Here is an 18,640-nt window from a genome sequence, read left to right as displayed (position 1 = left end):
CAGGTAGATCCTTTTATTTTAGGTATAATATATTTGAAAGATAATGCTCCATTATCTAGGTCTAAAACATTTGACTACCTTGACAACATTTGTTGTTCAATCTGACTTTCTGCGATTTTATGTACTGCAATGCGCCAGGCTTTCCTGTCTTTCCCTATTTCCTGGAGTTTGCTCAGACTCATGTACATTGAGTCGATGGTGCCATCCAACCATCTCATCCTCTGTCGTACCCTTATCCTCCTGCCCTCAGTCTTCCCCAGCATCAGTGTCTTTTCCCGTGAGTCGGCTCTTTGCATCAGGTGGCCAAAGTATTGGAGCTTCAGCATCAGTCCTTCAAATGAATTTTCGGGTTGATATCCTTCAGGATTGACTGATTTGATCCCCTTGCTGTCCAAGGGATTCTCAAGAGTCTTCTCCAACACCACAGTACAAAAGCCTTCTTTATGGTCCAATTCTCGTCCATATGTCCAATCTATACACGACTACTGGAAAAATCAAAACTACTTTAATTTCATAGGGATAGGTGATGAACCTGTTAAAATATAAACTGCTTGAGTATCTTTGTATGTATGTATGCATGTGTGTGTGAGTGTGAGTTTGTGAGTGTGTGTGGGTGCATGTGCATGTACATACTCTTACATTCCTTCCTTTTGCATTGATGACTTCTGTCTTGGGACCACAAATATTTTAAGGCACTCAGCCATAATTGAGATATGCCTTTCAAAATGTAGCTAACAGTTTTATAAGAAACACATTTTGGGTTATGGTTGTATATAAGTAGAAAGTATCTTTGGGAATGCAACAGGCACTTAACTATAGCAACAACCTTGAGAACTGCTACAATTTTCTAAGCTTGGTAAAGTGTCTGTAGATTTATTTCTTAATTAAATTTGCAATTTGGATTACAGATTTTGGTTAATATCACAAAAATGTTACAAGCTTGGGAATAGTTTATTGCTGTTTAATGTAAATTATTTGTTAATTGCTTCATAACAACTTTCCAGAAGAAAATAGAGTATACTTAGCTGCAGTTTTATGGCTGCAGCTTAATCTCAAGACCTACAGTCTTTAAAAAAAAGGGACATGGTCCTTCTGGGTTTCCTGTGGACCTTTCATTTTATTCTTTTTTTTTTTTATTAACTCTTTTCCTTTATTCTTGTTTGACAAAAAAAAAAAAAACATTTAGGGTAATGACTTGTTTATATGATTTTGCTGTAATTGTTCTCCAAATAGTTATTCAAAATTGCTTGTTCTCTTGCATCCTAATAATGCTTTCTTTAAACTGTCACTCTTGTATTCATTATAATGAATGCTGAATCTACTTTCAGTTATGGAAACAATATGTGCTTTTAATAACTTTATGAAAATAGTGATGTATTTTCATATAATTCACACAGTTTTGTGTTCTTTCTCTTTTAGTAAATTTGTTGGATTCACGGACTGTCATGGGGGACTTGGGATGGATTGCTTTTCCAAAAAATGGGGTAAGTCTTTCTGAAATTTTCCCAAAGCTTAAACTACTTGAATAGACATCATCTTAAATATTGTATAGTTGTATTCTCTGTACATTCTTGTCATTAAGGAAAAAGGAGCGTATATGTGAAGGAGGAGACTTCAAATTAAGTCTGATTGGGGAAAGCAGGGAAATTGGGAAGAGATTTTAATGAATGAACAACAAATGTATTATTTTCCTCTCTGAATGTTTCTCCATAAAAAAATGTGAAGGTTTTCAGCATTCAGGAGAGATTGGAATTGATTTATTGAAAAAGAAAAAAATAAAAATAAAAAAATAAAAATAAATGAGAAAATAGATTTGCTGCAACATGCCCTTAGCTTGTTTGTATTGACTAGGAAGTAAAAGTTGATGTGTCAATGACCAGTGTTGAATTAAACACTTGGAACAGTTTATTATGATTCATTCACTACATTATGGAATTAAAATATTATAAGAAATTCCTTTAAATTCCATTGTTATTAAAAAATTACTCAGAATATTGTCAGTCATCATTCAAAGGTTTTCTTTTAATTCTTGAAGTTTTCTCTATTGAGAACTTTCAGAAAAGATGCTCACTGGAAGATTTTTATAATCCACCATTGTTTTAATTAGTAAATTATTGTATTGTGTACATTAAAAATAAAGTCTTTGGGGTGAAAATTAGGTAAGGCGTTTTAAAATATAAACATATTGATAATATTTATAATGCTAACCATCTTAAAACATATATTATGTTTGTAACATAAAATCATTGTATTACACAGAAAGAATTAACTATTGTGTGACTGTTATATTGAAAACAATCTAGACTTTGGTGGAATATTTTTATTACTTAATGACTTTAATATTTAAACAGTTTGAATACTTAAAACAATTATATAGTGTATACATGAATATATTTTTAAAATTATGCATACTAATAATATTTCATATGACCTTGAAGGTTAATTTCAATCTAATTAAGGAATCAAATATCATAACACATCTGGTTATAGCAACGAAAATAACCAAAACTTAAAATCTTTTTCCACTTGATGAATATACCAGATATGTGTATTTGTCCTTCATTTAGAACATTCAGTTCAGTTCAGTCATGTATGACTCTTTGTGACCCCATGGACTGCATGCAGCACATTAGAACATTTTTGTGGAAATAGGACGTGTGTGCTAAGTCACTTCAGTCATGCCTGACTCTTTTAGACACTGTGGTCGATAGCCCTCCAGGTTCCTCTGTCCATGGGATTCTCCAGGCAAGACTACTGGAGTGGGTTGCCATGCCCTTCTCCAGGGGATCTTCCTGACCCATGGATTGAACCTGAATCTCCTGAGCCTCCTGCATTGCAGGTAGATTGTTTACAACTAAGCCACTGGGGAAGCCCTGGAAATAGGGCAAGTAGTATTAATTGTTCTAGTGCCTAATAATACACATGTTAACATCCTCATCTCTGTGTGTTTTTTCTTTTTTCATTAAGTTGGTATTTCTTTTTGGTTGTTAAATAATATAGTTATATTTAGAGGTATAATATAAATAAAGTAATACAAGTAGATTGTTATGATATTAAAACATGAAGGTAAACCATGATATTAAAACATGAAGGTAAACCATGTGAAAAAAAAATTCTTATTCAATTTGTAATTGAACATAAAAACACTCAGTTTTGTATTCAATATAGCCAGTGCCAACATAAAGGTATATATTCACTTAATCTGTTTTTTGTCTTTCTTATGTTCTTCCTTTCACCATTTTTTTCTTCCTTCTTCCCCTCACTGGCCACCTCTGAGTTATTTTCTTTCTTTCATCTTTAAGTACACCTCCTATACAGGAAGATCTCTAGCTAACATCCATATATGAGAACCTGTAAATATATTTTGTTCTCTATATTTTTCAAATATCAAAAATGATTTATTACATAAATATTTTGAATTGTCCTTTCTGAGAAGAGGCTGACATATTGGGATGAAGTTATTTTTTTTAAACCCTCAGAAAATATGTCATATTCTCTTTGAATTTAGTTTTGTATTTCTCATACTTCCATTCAGTAGTCATTCAGAAAAGTTTGGACAGAGTGTAACTGTGAGGGTAAATCTGATGTTGTAGTTGTTGTTGCAGCTAGATAGTTTTAGGGAAATGACTCAGTTTTAACTATGATTTCTGTATAAAGCACAATTGATTTCTTAATAAAAACATACCTTTTGTACGGGGAATGAGCTATTTCCAGTCATTCTAAAAAGCTCGTCCTTACTTTTTGTTTCTATTATAATTGTTAGTATATTGTTAATTTTGTTCAGAGTTCTTTGAAGAGTATTTTTTTCAAAACGCTTATAATTTTTTGAGTGATTTCTTTTGAAACCACTGACTAATATAACCACGCTGCTAATGCCTGGTGTTAATATTGAAGACAAAGAAATTAAATTAGAAAAACTTTGTAAAATGTGCACTTATCCAAGTATAAGGAATGTGTGTCAAACCGAGGTGTTACATTTTGTGTTAAACTCACCCAAATGCAAATTGAAGAAACTTTTAAAATTATATTTTAAAGAGAATAAGCATAAAAGTGCAAGCAGTTCCAATAAAATTTGCATGCACTTTTTATAGATTATTAGGTTGAGTCATTTATAAATAGATAATCTAATTCTAACTGAAATATAGATCATTGACATAATGTTAGCAAAAAATTCTTTAGTAAAGATATCTGAAAATTTTCTCTTCCATAAAAGCCATGAGAAAAACTGAAAAGTATTGTAAGAATCAACTTTTCAGGACTCTGGAAATTTACCAAGCTCTTGGAGTAGTTCTGAGAACAGTCAAGAGAAGGACTAAATCTTGGTAGAACCACAAGTTTGTGGCATTTTAAGGTACCCTGTGCTCTTTCCTGCCTCTTCCACTCTTTAAAGTAGTCTTGGAAAAAACAATCTTCCATCAGGGTGAAAATGGTAGTCTGGCAGGTACTAGAGTGGAGTGAGTCAGGCAAGATACTCTTCAAACACTTGACCTCGAGAATTGTCATTATATATAGTCCAATCACACCCTAAAAGAATACTCTCCTGAGACTGTCTTGGCTAGAGTTCCTCCAGTCTCAAAGCCTTTACTTTACTAAGTAAAGAAGAATATTCTGGATTTTTTTTCTAGAACATTTTCCTGAACTTCATACCTTAGGAAAGAATATTTTATTCTTTTATTTTTAAACTAATCAAAATAGTAACTTAAATGTAGGCCTGAGAACTGGACAAGTAACTTAGAATAAACACTTATTCATCCCTGTAGTCATGTACACATTCCATACACTTCTTAGAAACCATCAGTGCACCTGTTGTACTCTTTTTCTTTTTTTTTAAGCTTTTAGATTTCTTATGACAAGCTCATATTTACCATTGCACAGTGTTTCTAAAACTTGGCTCAGTTCCTGGCATATCATAGAACTTCAATAAATATTTTTTAGAAGGGTAATATTTTTTTAATTTATGACATGGGTCATACATTCCTAATATGTAGTTCTACATGTAGATTAAATAAGTGTGACAGAAAGTAGAACTGGGCAGTGTTGGCACCCAGTACACATCCTTTCTTTGACCTTCTGTTGCATTTCTATTCTCATACTGAGATCTGCCAGTCCATCAGGTTTTTATGTTTCTTTGTTTTTGACTCTATCTGTATAGATTTATTGTCAGCACGTAGAGATTGGGAGAGTTCATGTAAAATCTGAATTTCCAACTTTTCTGTTTAGTTGGAAGCTTCAGAAAGCCAGGGCTGGCAGATTTCCATGACTTCTTCCTCCCAAAGTTGACCAAAGGCTGCTGTTGGAAGACTAAGCAAATTCTTCTGTTTGACTCAGTTTCCACCTGCTTCTCTTCAATTATTTAAGCTGATAATCTGCAGTATTCACATTATCATGGAGTCATTTTTCAATATTGCACAAACATTGAGATTTTATTTTGTTTCAGGAGGGACTTCATTTTTAAAAAAATTTTTCTCATTGTTATATGCTGAGAGAGTTTCTTCCTAGTTTTGTTTGAGTACTTCACCTTAGGGCACATCTTTTGAATTTTGGCTTCAGCTTGTACTTTGTAATCACAGTGTATGAGCTAGACTCTGTGTGTGTGTGTTGTGTGTGTGTGTGTGTGTGTTCTGTATGTGTGTGTGTGTTCTGTATGTGTGTGTGTCTTCTGCCTTACAGTAGTAATTTGGAGTCTCTTTCACTTTTTCTTTCCTTTTTTTTTTTTTTTTCGATACATGTCCAGAGGTACTTTGTTATAGAAAAGTTAACTTTTATGCAAATTCGCTGTATTCATTCATTCAGCAGATATATACTAGGCCCTTACCTTGTGGCTAGAACTCTTCTAGGCACAGACTATCAAACTATGTGTGCCTTTCTTAATTTGTACCTGGTTTGGTTAGTTATAGTAGTTGTTTATTTTTGTTAGTAGGTTATATATGTATACATACTAGAGTTATTAATAGTTATGGAAGTGAGAATGAGTCAGAGCCTAACTTTTCTTCTCTACTATAACCAGGGTTATCATGGTGAAGATAGTGAGGGTCGGGGCCGGGGGGGGAAGAAAAGAAAAAGTCCCTGACACCATGGAGCTCGGTGTGGCATTATTATTTTGAGAATGATTTATCAGAGTGTTAGAGCAATGTGATAAGTGAAATGTTTTCTATTCTTTTCTCTCTATACTTGTACAGAAGTGGCAGAAAGGTTACAGTTTTTGCTCAAGGTCATTCAAGTAGTTTGTGACACAGCTGGGAGGAATATGTATGTGTTTGGCACATGTGATAACGTCATTCTTTCTCACTGTGTTGCCATAAAAAATACTTTTATTAAGTACATAAATTTATTTGATACTAACAATGGCAATGTAAAAAGAGATATTTAGTATTTTTTTGCAGATGGAAAAAATGAGGTGGATTAAGTGTAAGTGACTTGTCCAAGGGTATTCAGTTGGAAAGAGATTGAGGCCATTTTAAACCCAGGTCTTCCAGGATACTGACACTCCTACCAGGAGAACTCTTCCAAACAATTAGGTCTCCAGAGACATAAGTAGGTTCTGGATAGTTTTTAGACTTCTAGTGTATGTAAAAGAGGAGTTGGTGCTGAAGAGAAAATTCACCTCACCCATGGTGGATTCGTGTTGATGTATGGCAAAACCAATACAATATTGTAAAGTAATTAGCCTCCAATTTAAATAAATAAATTTAAATTAAAAAAAGAGAAAGTTTTAAATGCGCTAGAGAGTGTCACATGCTATTCAGTTCAGTTGTCGCTCAGTCAGTCATGTCCGACTCTTTGTGACCCCGTGGACAGCAGCACGCCAGGCCTCCCTGTCCATCAACAACTCCCTGAGTTTACTCAAACTCATGCCCATTGAGTTGGTGATGCCATCCAGCCATCTTATCCTCTGTCATCCCCTTCTCTTCCTGCGTTCAATCTTTCCCAGCATCAGGGTCTTTTCAAATGAGTCAGTTCTTCAAATCAGGTGGCCAAAGTGTCAGAGTTTCAGCTTCAGCATCAGTCCTTCCAATGAGCACCCAGGACTGATCTCCTTTAGGATGGATTGGTTGGATCTCCTTGCAGTCTAAGGGACTCTGAAGAGTCTTCTCAACCCAACAGTTCAAAAGCACCAATTCTTTGGCACTCCGCTTTTTTATAGTTCAGCTCCCACACCCATACATGACTACTGGAAAAACCATAGCTTTGACTAGATGGACATCTGTTGGCAAAGTAATGTCTCCGCTTTTTAATATGCTGTCTAGGTTGGTCATAGCTTTTCTTCCAAGGAGCAAGCGTCTTTTAATTTCATGGCTGCAGTCACCATCTGCATTTATTTGGGAGTCCCCAAAAATAAAGTCTCTCATTATTAATTGGTATTAATAGATCATAATACATTTGAAAAAATGTATAACACATGTTCATGCTATGTTGTTGCAACCACATGGACTGTAGCCCAACAGGCTGCTCTGTCCATGGAATTTCCCTGGCAAGAATACTGGATTGGGTTGCCATTCCCTTCTCCAGGGTATCCTCCTAACCCAGGGATCAAACCTGGGTCTTCCACATCCCAGGTGTACCTGTAATTCCCTATGAATTTTGGGGACCTGGGAGAATATCAGCTTTCCTGTCTGTTAAGCAGGGATGAGTGGCTATTATGTCATCTATCTTGCAGTGTTGTTGTAGGATAAGATAGGATAATGTACCCAAATGGACCATGTCATCCCTCAGCCACTAAAAAAAATAGAAAACATAATAGTTTATTAAAAAGCTACTTCTGTATTCCTGTTTTCAAGACAGAACCAGAAAGCAGTAGTTAAAAGGAACAGCCACTCAGCTCTCTCTTTGGCATTTGAGAGTTCAATGAAATAAGTAATTTGTCAGAGTTTTCATACCTTAGCTTCCAAATGTAGAAATCAGTACTCCATTTCACTTTGAATAAAATAAGCAGAGGATTTGTAATTTTTTTTTTTTTCCTGGAACAGGTCTTTGATTGTAGACAGAAAAAGAAAAGAAACAAGCACAACATGGGCTGACTTCTGGCTTAACTGATGTAAATATCAATGCATTTGTTTGCATTTGTTGCTGCTGTTGTTTAGTTGCTATGTCATGTCTGACTATTTGTGACCCAATGGACTGTAGCCCACCAGGCTCCTCTGTCCATGGGATTTTCCAGACAAGAATACCAGAGTGGGTTGCCATTTCTTTCTCCAGGGTATCTTCCCAACCCAGGCTTCGAACCTGTGTCTCCTGTATTGGCAGGTGGATTCTTTATATGCATCAGTTCAGTTCAGTTGCTCAGTCGTGTGCGACTCTTTGCGACCCCAGGAATCGCAGCATGCCAGGCCTCCCTGTCCATCACCATCTCCTGGTGTTCACTCAGACTCACGTCCATCGAGTCAGTGATGCCATCCAGCCATCTCATCCTCTGTCGTCCCCTTCTCATCCTGCCCCCAATCTCTCCCAGCATCAGAGTCTTTTCCAATGAGTCAACTCTTCGCATGAGGTGGCCAAAGTACTTGAGTTTCAGCTTTAGCATCATTCCTTCCAAAGAAATCCCAGGGCTGATCTCCTTCAGAATGGACTGGTTGGATCTCCTTGCAGTCCAAGGGACTCTCAAGAGTCTTTTCCAACACCACAGTTCAAATGCATCAATTCTTTGATGCTCAGCTTTCTTCACAGTCCAACTCTCACGTCCATACATGACCACAGGAAAAACCATAGCCTTGACTAGATGGACCTTAGTCAGCAAAGTAATGTCTCTGCTTTTGAATATACTATCTAGGTTGGTCATAACTTTTCTTGCAAGGAGTAAGCGTCTTTTAATTTCATGCCTTCAGTCACTATCTGCAGTGATTTTGGAGCCCAAAAAAATAAAGTCTGACACTGTTTCCACTGTTTCCCCATCTATTTCCCATGAAGTGATGGGACCGGATGCCATGATCTTCGTTTTCTGAATGTTGAGCTTTAGGCCAACTTTTTCACTCTCTACCTTCACTTTCATCAAGAGGCTTTTTAGTTCCTCTTTACCTTCTGCCATAAGGGTGGTGTCATCTGCATATCTGAGGTTATTGATATTTCTCCTGGCAATCTTGATTCCAGCTTGTGTTTCTTCCAGTCCAGCATTTCTCATGATGTACTCTGCATAGAAGTTAAATAAGCAGAGTGACAATATACAGCCTGATGTACTCCTTTTCCTATTTGGAACCAGTCTGTTGTTCCATGTCCAGTTCTAACTGTTGCTTCCTGACCTGCATATAGATTTCTCAAGAGGCAGGTCAGGTAGTCTGGTATTCCCATCTCTCTCAGAATTTTCCACAGTTTATTGTGGGCCACACAGTCAAAGGCTTTGGCATAGTCAGTAAAGCAGAAGTAGATGTTTTTCTGGAACTCTCTTGCTTTTTCCATGATCCAGCATAGTTACTCTCAGTTCTAGATTTCACTGCTTATTTGAGTACATATTTTTTCCTACATAGCACCTTTTGTTAGCATTTTATATTGAGGTTCTCAAGGAAATGGCAACCCACTCCAGTACTCTTGCCTGGAAAATCCCATGGATGGAGGAGCCTGGTAGGCTGCAGTCCATGGGGTCGCTGAGGGTCAGACACAACTGAACGACTTCAGTTTCACTTTTCACTTTCATGCATTGGTGAAGGAAATGGCAACCCACTCCAGCGTTCTTGCCTGGAGAATCCAGGGACGGGGAGCCTGGTGGGCTGCCGTCTAAGGGGTCATACAGAGTTGGACATGACTGAAGTGACTTAGCAGGTAGCAAATGTTTTCAGTATCAACCCATTAGAACATAATTCTAACTGTAATACTAATATTAAGATCAGGACTAAGGAATAAGTAATAATAAAGAGGTGTTGAGAATTAATTGATTTTATGATCGACTCTATTGTCATCCCTCTCTTTTTTAATGTTTTTAATAAGATTTTTTCTTAAATGTTATTTTTGAGCCATTTCCCTTATTTAAAAATTTAATATAGTTTTAGATTTGCATAAAAGTGAGCAAAATGTATGGAGAATTTCTATACACAACCTCAATATTCCCCTCACCCTTTCCCCACTATTATTAGCATGTTGCATTCAGTATGTTTTGTTACAATTGACCAGCCAAATGTTGATACGTTATTATTAGCTAAAGGTAATGGTTTATGGTTTATATTAAAGTTCACTCTATTGTACATTCTGTTGTTATTGTTCAGGGGCTCAGTCATGCCCAACTCTTTGTGATCCCATGGACCATAAATTCTGTGGGTTTTAGCAAATAGACTACAACATGAGTTTACCATGCAGGATCATACAGAACATTCACTGTTCTCTCTGTATACACTCTGAAGATGTACCTTCCTTATAATTACATTAGTATTATTTTGTTCACCTTCTGGAACATTTAATATTGATTAATCTATATAGTCTAAGCATGTGTGTAAATAGCATTGTTTCCTGGAAAATTTTAGTGTTTCCAAAACATATTTTTACAAGAATAAAACGAATGGTTATTGTGTTTGTTTATGGATTATGCACTTAAGTCTCAGAAATTCCACTATTGCTCTTTTTCCATCTGTTGTTTTTACAGTAGATTACAGAATACACCTGCCTCCTTGCTTTGGTGGAAAGTCTTTTCCCCACTGAGTTCTCTGTACTTCCTGTACACACAATGGGCAAGCCATCATATTCTCCTGGGTATCACCTATGAATCTTATTGCAGTTTTCACTTTTGTATTTACTCGTGTCGTCTTCCATTCAAAGAGGATAAACATTCTTTTGGAAATCTTTTCTTGTGCTGATCTTAAGGGTTATTAGGATCATTCAGAATAATTGATTCATTTTAGAGAAATTTCAGAATATTGACTTAAATTATATTGGTACTAAAATGGAGATAGATTAATCCTCTTTGCCTAGGGCAGAAAGAACAAGCAGTAGTCCTTCATAGAGTCACTTCAAAATCAAGGTTTATGGCTTTTCTTGTTTTAATGTCTCTTTGTTCTGTTTTCTGATTTCTTTGAGGCAGAGAGCCTGTGTATTTACTTCTAAAGTTGAAAATAACTTGTTTAGATTATTAAAAAATGGACTGTGAATCTGTTGTTAGTATTTTATCTGGATTCTCCTGAATCAAGAGAAAAACTGGATATTCCGTCCTGACACTCGGATTTTGATTTAAAAAAATTTGGTTTGTGCATTATTTCTTCTCCCGAAACTTGAAGGAGAAGGATGAGGAAAAGTATTTGAACAGTGCGAATCTCAAATATTTTGGTTATGATCAGGGTGAGTTTTGCCAGAACCTTGTTTTGGCTTTGCTTTCTACCAAAGGAGAAGAAAGCTAATGACAAGCATTGAGGCCCACACTGAGTGTGGGGAGGCTAATAAAGATGATAATAATGCTGAAGTGGAAAAAAAGAGCACATTAATGGATATAGAAAAGCTCTTTATTTGGGCAGTGATAGAAAAGAATTCTAAAGGGAATGGATATTATACTATATAATGCAAATGCCAGTATGATGAAGAACAGTCCTGTTCCAGAGTAGCTTTGTAGTCATTATTTTTTAGAAAAACATAAAGCATACCCCATCCGTAAGGTAATTAAGATAAATAATTTAAGGAATTCAAGATAGTCATTAAGCATACACTGAAGTTTAGATGAAGCACAATTTCACATGTAGATTTCCCACATGGAAACTTAGTAATTATGAGTAAAGTTTTTTTTTTTTTTTAAATGTCCCGCTCTGGTTTGGCATATGAAACAAATGTATTACGTCTTTGATATATACAATTATATTGAATAAATCAGCAGTAGTCACAGTGTACTCCTGCAAGTAAGATTGTGATGGTTGTTTTATTTTTGATTGATTTATTTTTAATATAAATTTATTTATTTTAAATGGAGGTTAATTACTTTACAATATTGTATTGGTTTTGCCATACATCAACATGAATCCACCACAAGTATACACGTGTTCCTCATCCTGAACCCCCCTCCGTCTTCCCTCCCCATACCATCCCTCTGGGTCGTCCCAGTGCACCAGCCCCAAGCATCCAGTACCATGCATCGAACCTGGACTGGCAATTCATTTCATATATGATATTATACATGTTTCAATGCCATTCTCCCAGATCATCCCACTCTCTCCCTCTCCCACAGAGTCCAAAAGACTGTTCTATACATCTGTGTCTCTTTTGCTGTCTTGCATACAGGGTTATCATTAGCATTTTTCTAAATTCCATATATATGCATTAGTATACTATATTGGTGTTTTTCTTTCTGGCTTACTTCACTCTGTATAATTGGCTCCAGTTTCATCCACCTCATTAGAATTGATTCAAATGTATTCTTTTTAATGGCTGAGTAATACTGCATTGTGTATATGTACCACAGCTTTCTTATCCATTCATCTGCTGATGGACATCTAGGTTGCTTCCATGTCCTGGCTATTATAAGCAGTGCTGTGATGAACATTGGGGTACATGTGTCTCTTTCAATTCTGTGGGATTGCTTGGTCATAAGGCAGTTCTATTTACAGGTTTTTAAGGAATCTCCACACTGTTCTCCATAGTGGCTGTACTAGTTTGCATTCCCACCAACAGTGTAAGAGGGTTCCCTTTTCTCCACACCCTCTCTGACATTTATTGCTTGTAGACTTTTGGATAGCAGCCATTCTGACTGGCGTGAAATGGTACCTCATCGTGGGTTTTATTTGTATTTCTCAACATCATGAGTGATGTTGAGCATCTTTTCATGTGTTGATTTAGCCATCTGTATGTCTTCTTTGGAGAAATGTCTATTTAGTTTTTTGGCCCATTTTTTGATTGGGCCATTTATTTTTCTGGAATTGAGCTGCAGGAGTTGCTTGTATATTTTTGAGATTAGTTGTTTGTCAGTTGCTTCATTTGCTATTATTTTCTCCCATTCTGAAGGCTGTCTTTTCACCTTGCTTATAGTTTCTTTTGTTGTGCAGAAGCTTTTAAGTTTAATTAGGTCCCATTTGTTCATTTTTGCTTTTATTTCCAATATTCTGGGAGGTGGGTCATAGAGGATCCTGCTGTGATGTATGTCGGAGAGTGTTTTGCCTATGTTCTCTTGTAGGAGTTTTATAGTTTCTGGTCTTACATTTAGATCTTTAATCCATTTTGAGTTTATTTTTGTGTATGGTGTTAGAAGGTGTTCTAGTTTCATTCTTTTACAAGTGGTTGACCAGTTTTCCCAGCACCATTTGTTAAAGAGATTGTCTTTAATCCATTGTATATTCTTGCCTCTTTTGTCAAAGATAAGGTGCCCATAGGTGTGTGGATTTATTTCTGGGGTTTCTATTTTGTTCCATTGATCTATATTTCTGTCTTTGTGCCAGTACCATATTGTCTTGATGACTGTGGCTTTGTAGTAGAGCCTGAAGTCAGGCAGGTTGATTCCTCCAGTTCCATTCTTCTCTCTCAAGATTGCTTTGTCTATTCAAGGTTTTTTTTTTGTATTTCCATACAAATTGATGCTTGTTTCAGTTGTTTAGTAGATGTTCTGTTTGTACGTTTAAAGTCGTTATGTGTGTGTGTGGTGAGTTGTTCAGTCATGTCTGACTCTTTGAGACCCCGTGGATTGTAGCCCGCCAGGCTTCTATGTTCATGGGATTCTCCAGGCAAGAATACTGAAGTGGGTTGCCATGCCCTTCTCCAGTAAAGTCACTGTAAAACAGTGCAAATATTTTCTTCTTTACAGGCTCTCAAAACACTTTCAGATTATAGGAAAACTCACAAATATAAACTGGAAAATGACCTTTATTCATAATACCCTCTTGTTAATCCTTTCTTTTTACCCTAACTGCAGTAGGCTAGATAAAGACCTCATAGCCTTCAAACTGCAGTTTCAAGTCTTACTTCCTTGGGAAACTGTGGTTCAAAGGCTAACTAATCATTCCTCCATTAGCTGATTGATCATGCTGCAAAATTATTTTTGCCTCCATCCCAACCCCTATCTGGGCTTCCCTGATGGCTCAAATGGTAAAGAATCTGCCTACAGTGCAGGAGACCTGGGTTTGATCCCTGGGTCGGGAAGATCCAGTATTGCCTGGAGAATTCCATGGAGAGAGGAGCCTGGCAGGCAGGGTGCAGTTCATGGGGCCTGGAAGAGTTGGATACAACTGAGCGACTTACATTTTCACTTCAATCCTTATCTATTTTTCCTCCAGATCACAATGTATGCAGCTGTGTTATCCATACTCATCACCTTGGCTAGCTTTCTATCCAAACACTTAATTCTTCTGATCCATTCTTTTGGATGATGTTTTCTACCGTTCTGTCTAATAAGCAGGGAACATAAATCTGAACCTGGAGTAGGAAATGGCAACCACTCCAGTTATTCTTGCCTGGGAAGCCTCATGGACAGAGGAGCCTGGTGGCTATAGTCCTTGCGGTCGGAAAGAGTAGGACATGACTGAGCACCTACACACACACACACACACACACACACACACACACACACGGAGTTTCAGATTATTGCTAAAGTTATATATAGCTTACAGTTAGCTTGCCTGTGATATGAGACAGCTGTGCACACACCTGTATCAAACAGTCATTTCCTAGTATTATTCCTTCCTGCTTTATATTGGGTCCACATATTTTACTTTTCCCCACCATGTATATGGAGATTTCTGGGCGTCAATATAGAGGTTTCTCTGTGAAATGATGTGCTCCAAATCCGAACCTATAATCATTTTCCTTCTGAAAGAAAACTCTGTTCTAACTGATATGTGCTCCATTTTCTATATGTGACTATAATGATTTTTTCTTTACTCTCATCTTCCCATTCATTAATGAAGATATTAAATAAAACTGGGCTTTGGAAAGGTCCCCAAGGCCCAAGTACCAGTTACGTTCCAAGTGGTTTGATTGCTGTTTATCATGACTTTTTTTTTACCCCTACCCATTCTTCAGCTGTTTTCAATTCATGTGACAGTGCTCCCATGCAAGTCAATTTGAATTAATTTTGCAAGCAAAATGCTTTATGGTTCTGAGTACATAATCTGCCTCTCCCACAGAGAAAAAAATATACTGTAATCATCCAGCATTCCTGTTGATTATTTCCATTAAAGGCAGCAGGGGGAGAGAGAATGCTCAAGACTCCTCTCTCATTTGAAGTTTTTTGAGGTCTTTGCTATTCATTACCTTATTCTCTCTCACTTTTTTTCCTTTGTGCCATTCAGTGCTTATACTAATGCAGAAAATGATGGTCCAAACTGTTCAGCCTGACATCTCTGTCTTCTGGAGCATGAGGCTGCTATCTTTTTGATCCTACATCCCACCACTCTTCCCTCCATATGATCTGACTTCTCTCTTTTTAACTCCCCAAAGGATTAATGTAAATTTGTACCTCTTGAATGGATTACTTTCAGTATTCCATCTTTCACTCTCCATATAGCCCATATTAGTGCTAGTAATTTTTCCAAGCCCAGTTTAAGTTATACAACATGAAGCTTTCTATTACCACCTGCAAAGGTGATCACTTTCTAGTCTGTCAGAATTCAGCCCTTCCCATGTATTGAATACACTGAAAATTAGATATTTGCAGTGTTACCAGTGTTTGAATATGACTGTTTTAAGCTTCTCTAGTGTAAAGACCTTTCTGTTGTTACTTGTAGCGTGCTGTCCTATGTCTTAAATATATATTCACATTAACAGTATTAGTCACTGACAGATACATAACTAGGAATGAATCTGTAGGAAGCAGTGGTCATTCAGACCCAGAAGGCTGTAGATTTTGGTCTAAAATAGAACAGTAAAAAAAGACATCAAGGTTTGGATTTAGATAGTCTTATTTATTTGGTGTTTGCAGCTTGAACCAAGAATACTTTATTTTTATTATACAGCTAATTTTGCTGTTGCTATTTAGTTGCTAAGTCATGCCTGACTCTTTGTGATCCCATGGACTGTAGCCTGCTAGGCTCCTCTGTCCATGGGATTTCCCAGCAAGAATACTGGAGTGGGTTGCCATTTCTTTCTCCAGGTGATCTTCCTGATCCAGGGATCGAACCTATATCTCCTGCTTGGCAGGTGGATTCTCTACCACTATGCCACCTGGGCAGCTACAACTAATTTCACCAAAAGACTGTTATGTGCTAAACAGATTACATTGCTACCCAGGACTCACTTCCTTTCTTCAACTATCAGTCGATAAGTTTGAATGATATTTCTTAGAGCTATGAATAGAGTCTGCAGAAACTTTCTGGGGCCCTCTGTATTGAATTCAATCCAAATTACTAACTTGTCATATGTATTTGCCTACTTAAAGGCATTATGGTTAACATGGAGACTTTGAAATCAGCTACTCTAGATTCATATTCTGATACCACCCCTCACTACCTAATGTGTAGCAAGTTAATCTCTCTGCATCTCTCTTTCCTAATATATAAATTATGTGTAATATTGCCTACTGAACAACCTTCTCTTAACGTTTAGAATGAGACAACAGTGTGATGCTTAGCACAATGCCTGGTTAACTCAAAGAACCCAAGATCAACTTGAATAGCTGGAAAAATGAAAGAAAAGTATTGGGCATGCTTTCATGAGCTAGGAAGTGGTTGCCCCCTTTCTTTGGTTCCTACTTTTGACTAGGCATTTGTTCATTCTTCTCTCAGCACACCAGATTTCTTTGCTTCACTCCCACATGGCTTTCGAGATCTTCCCTGGTAGCTCAGTTGGTAAAGAATCTGCCTGCCCTATAGGAGACCCTGATTCTATTCCTGGGTCAGGAAGATCCCCTGGAGAAGGGATATGCTACCCACCCACCCAGTGTTCTTGGGCTTCCCTGATGACTCAGATGGTAAAGAATCTGCCTGTAATGTGGGAGACCTGGGTTCGATCCCTTGTTTGGGAAGATCCCCTGGAGGAGGGCTTGGAAACCCACTCCAGTATTCTTGCCTGAGAATCCCCATGGACTGGGGAGCCTGGTGGGCTACAGTCCATGGGATTGCAAAGAATTGGACACAACTGAGCAACTAAACACACACATGACTTTCACCCAATTTCAAATTTGAAGGACCAGCTCAGTCTGACTGGGAATGTTCTAAATTGTGTATAGAAAGATTTTGATCAGTACCATTCAGTTCTGTCAACCATCACTGATTCAGATAAAACCAGCTGGTTTGAGGAAGAAGAGTAAAATCATACAGTATTAGTAGAGTTGTAGCTGTTGACCATCTCTGCTATAAGTGTGTGTATGCTCAGTTACTCAGTTGTGTCTGACTCTTTGCAACCCCATGGACTGTAGCCCACTAAGCTCCTCTGTCCATGGAATTTTCCAGGAAGAATACTGGAGTGGGTTTCAATTTTTTATTCCAGATCTTCCCGATCCAGGGCTCGAACCTACATCTCTTGTACCTGCTGCATTGGCAGGAGATTTTTTTTTTTTTTTTAACCACTAAGCCACATGGGAAGCCTGTCCTATGAGGAAAGAAGCTTAAAAGAAAACGAAAATGTTGGTGTCATCTCAGTTAGTGTCTCTTGGACATTCTGATAAGGAAGCATCTCCCCAAGTATTAAGTTGTTTTTGCACATAAAGTTTATTTAGTTATAAAAATAATTAATAATGTGAACTATTTTATTCAAAAAATTTGCTGTGAAATTAGTTGTTTCAGTACATAATTTCCATCATGTTTCTGAAACCTGATTTCTACATGCACATGAATTTTACCCAGTATTCAGTAATATTATTTGAGTGGTCTGTTTGCTTTCAGTGTTCTTTCATACTCATATTTCATTGATCTATTTGACTTATGTAAAATCTTATTATTATATGCCCCACTATTCTTTTATTCGAAACTTCATTGTAACCAGTGATTCTACATCTTTGGTTATCATCATTCTGTTCTGTAAAACAAATGTCACTGTGCCTCCATGCTACTTTCTGGTATACATCTAGTTATTATGAGTAAGAAGACTAATAACATCCTGTTAGCTCATCGTTTCCTTAGAGGCCAAGAAAATCACCCTTGTGTAGGCTGACCTGGTTGTGAGAGTCCCTACGCTGCATTGTAAGCCAAGTCTCTTGCTTAGAAGCAAGTTACAGATATAAAAATATGGAAACAAATGAGGAGGGCAGTCTTTACTAATGAGTAATAGTCTTTACAGTCTTTGACATCAATTAATGCTTTTCTTATGTGGGATTGCCTTCTGTGATTTCAACACTTCTAAAGTGTTATTTGGAATATTTAATGACATAGGTTATGAATCTGAACTTAGAAAACATGTTCCAATTCAGTGTTATTTCTTAATACTTGATCAAGAGCACAGACAACAGAAATGTACATATGCTTCATGAATCCTTCATGTATTCCACTGCACATTATATACATCCGGACAGGACAGCTGCCAGAACTGTTGGAGAAGTTTCATTTTAAACAGAGTTTCGTGCAGTTGGGCACGCGTGAACTTTTAATTGATTATAACATGCAAATATGTAATAAGCTGAAGAATCACAGGCTGTGCATTGATTACAAATTATTTAAATAATGGAGGATTATTCAGTTTGTGTCACAAATAGTTCCAGTCTGCACAGTTAAAGGCCAAATGGTGAGTATAATCCTGAAAGATAAAGTCATTTCATTAAACAAGCTTCCCTGGCTTACTGTTTGCTTTATTTTGATGCCAGATTGAATAATAGGATTTTTAA

At 36.9% G+C, this 18,640-nt stretch overlaps 1 protein-coding gene across 4 annotated transcripts in view; it reads left to right on the top strand.

The window, feature by feature from the left end:
* Positions 1-18,640, top strand: part of EPHA5 (EPH receptor A5) — a 412,214-nt gene that overhangs the window by 29,007 nt on the left and 364,567 nt on the right. For all 4 annotated transcript variants that reach the window (XM_068975450.1, XM_068975448.1, XM_068975449.1 and 1 more), the window contains exon 2: positions 1,420-1,484. In XM_068975450.1, the coding sequence (XP_068831551.1) occupies positions 1,420-1,484 (65 nt within the window). The remainder of the gene's footprint in view (positions 1-1,419; positions 1,485-18,640) is intronic.

This window comes from Capricornis sumatraensis, chromosome 7 (genome assembly GCF_032405125.1).
Source record: "Capricornis sumatraensis isolate serow.1 chromosome 7, serow.2, whole genome shotgun sequence".
NCBI classification, from domain to species: Eukaryota; Metazoa; Chordata; class Mammalia; order Artiodactyla; family Bovidae; genus Capricornis; species Capricornis sumatraensis.
The sequence above is the reverse complement of the archived record's forward strand: the minus strand, read 5'-3'. Positions and strand labels throughout refer to the sequence as shown.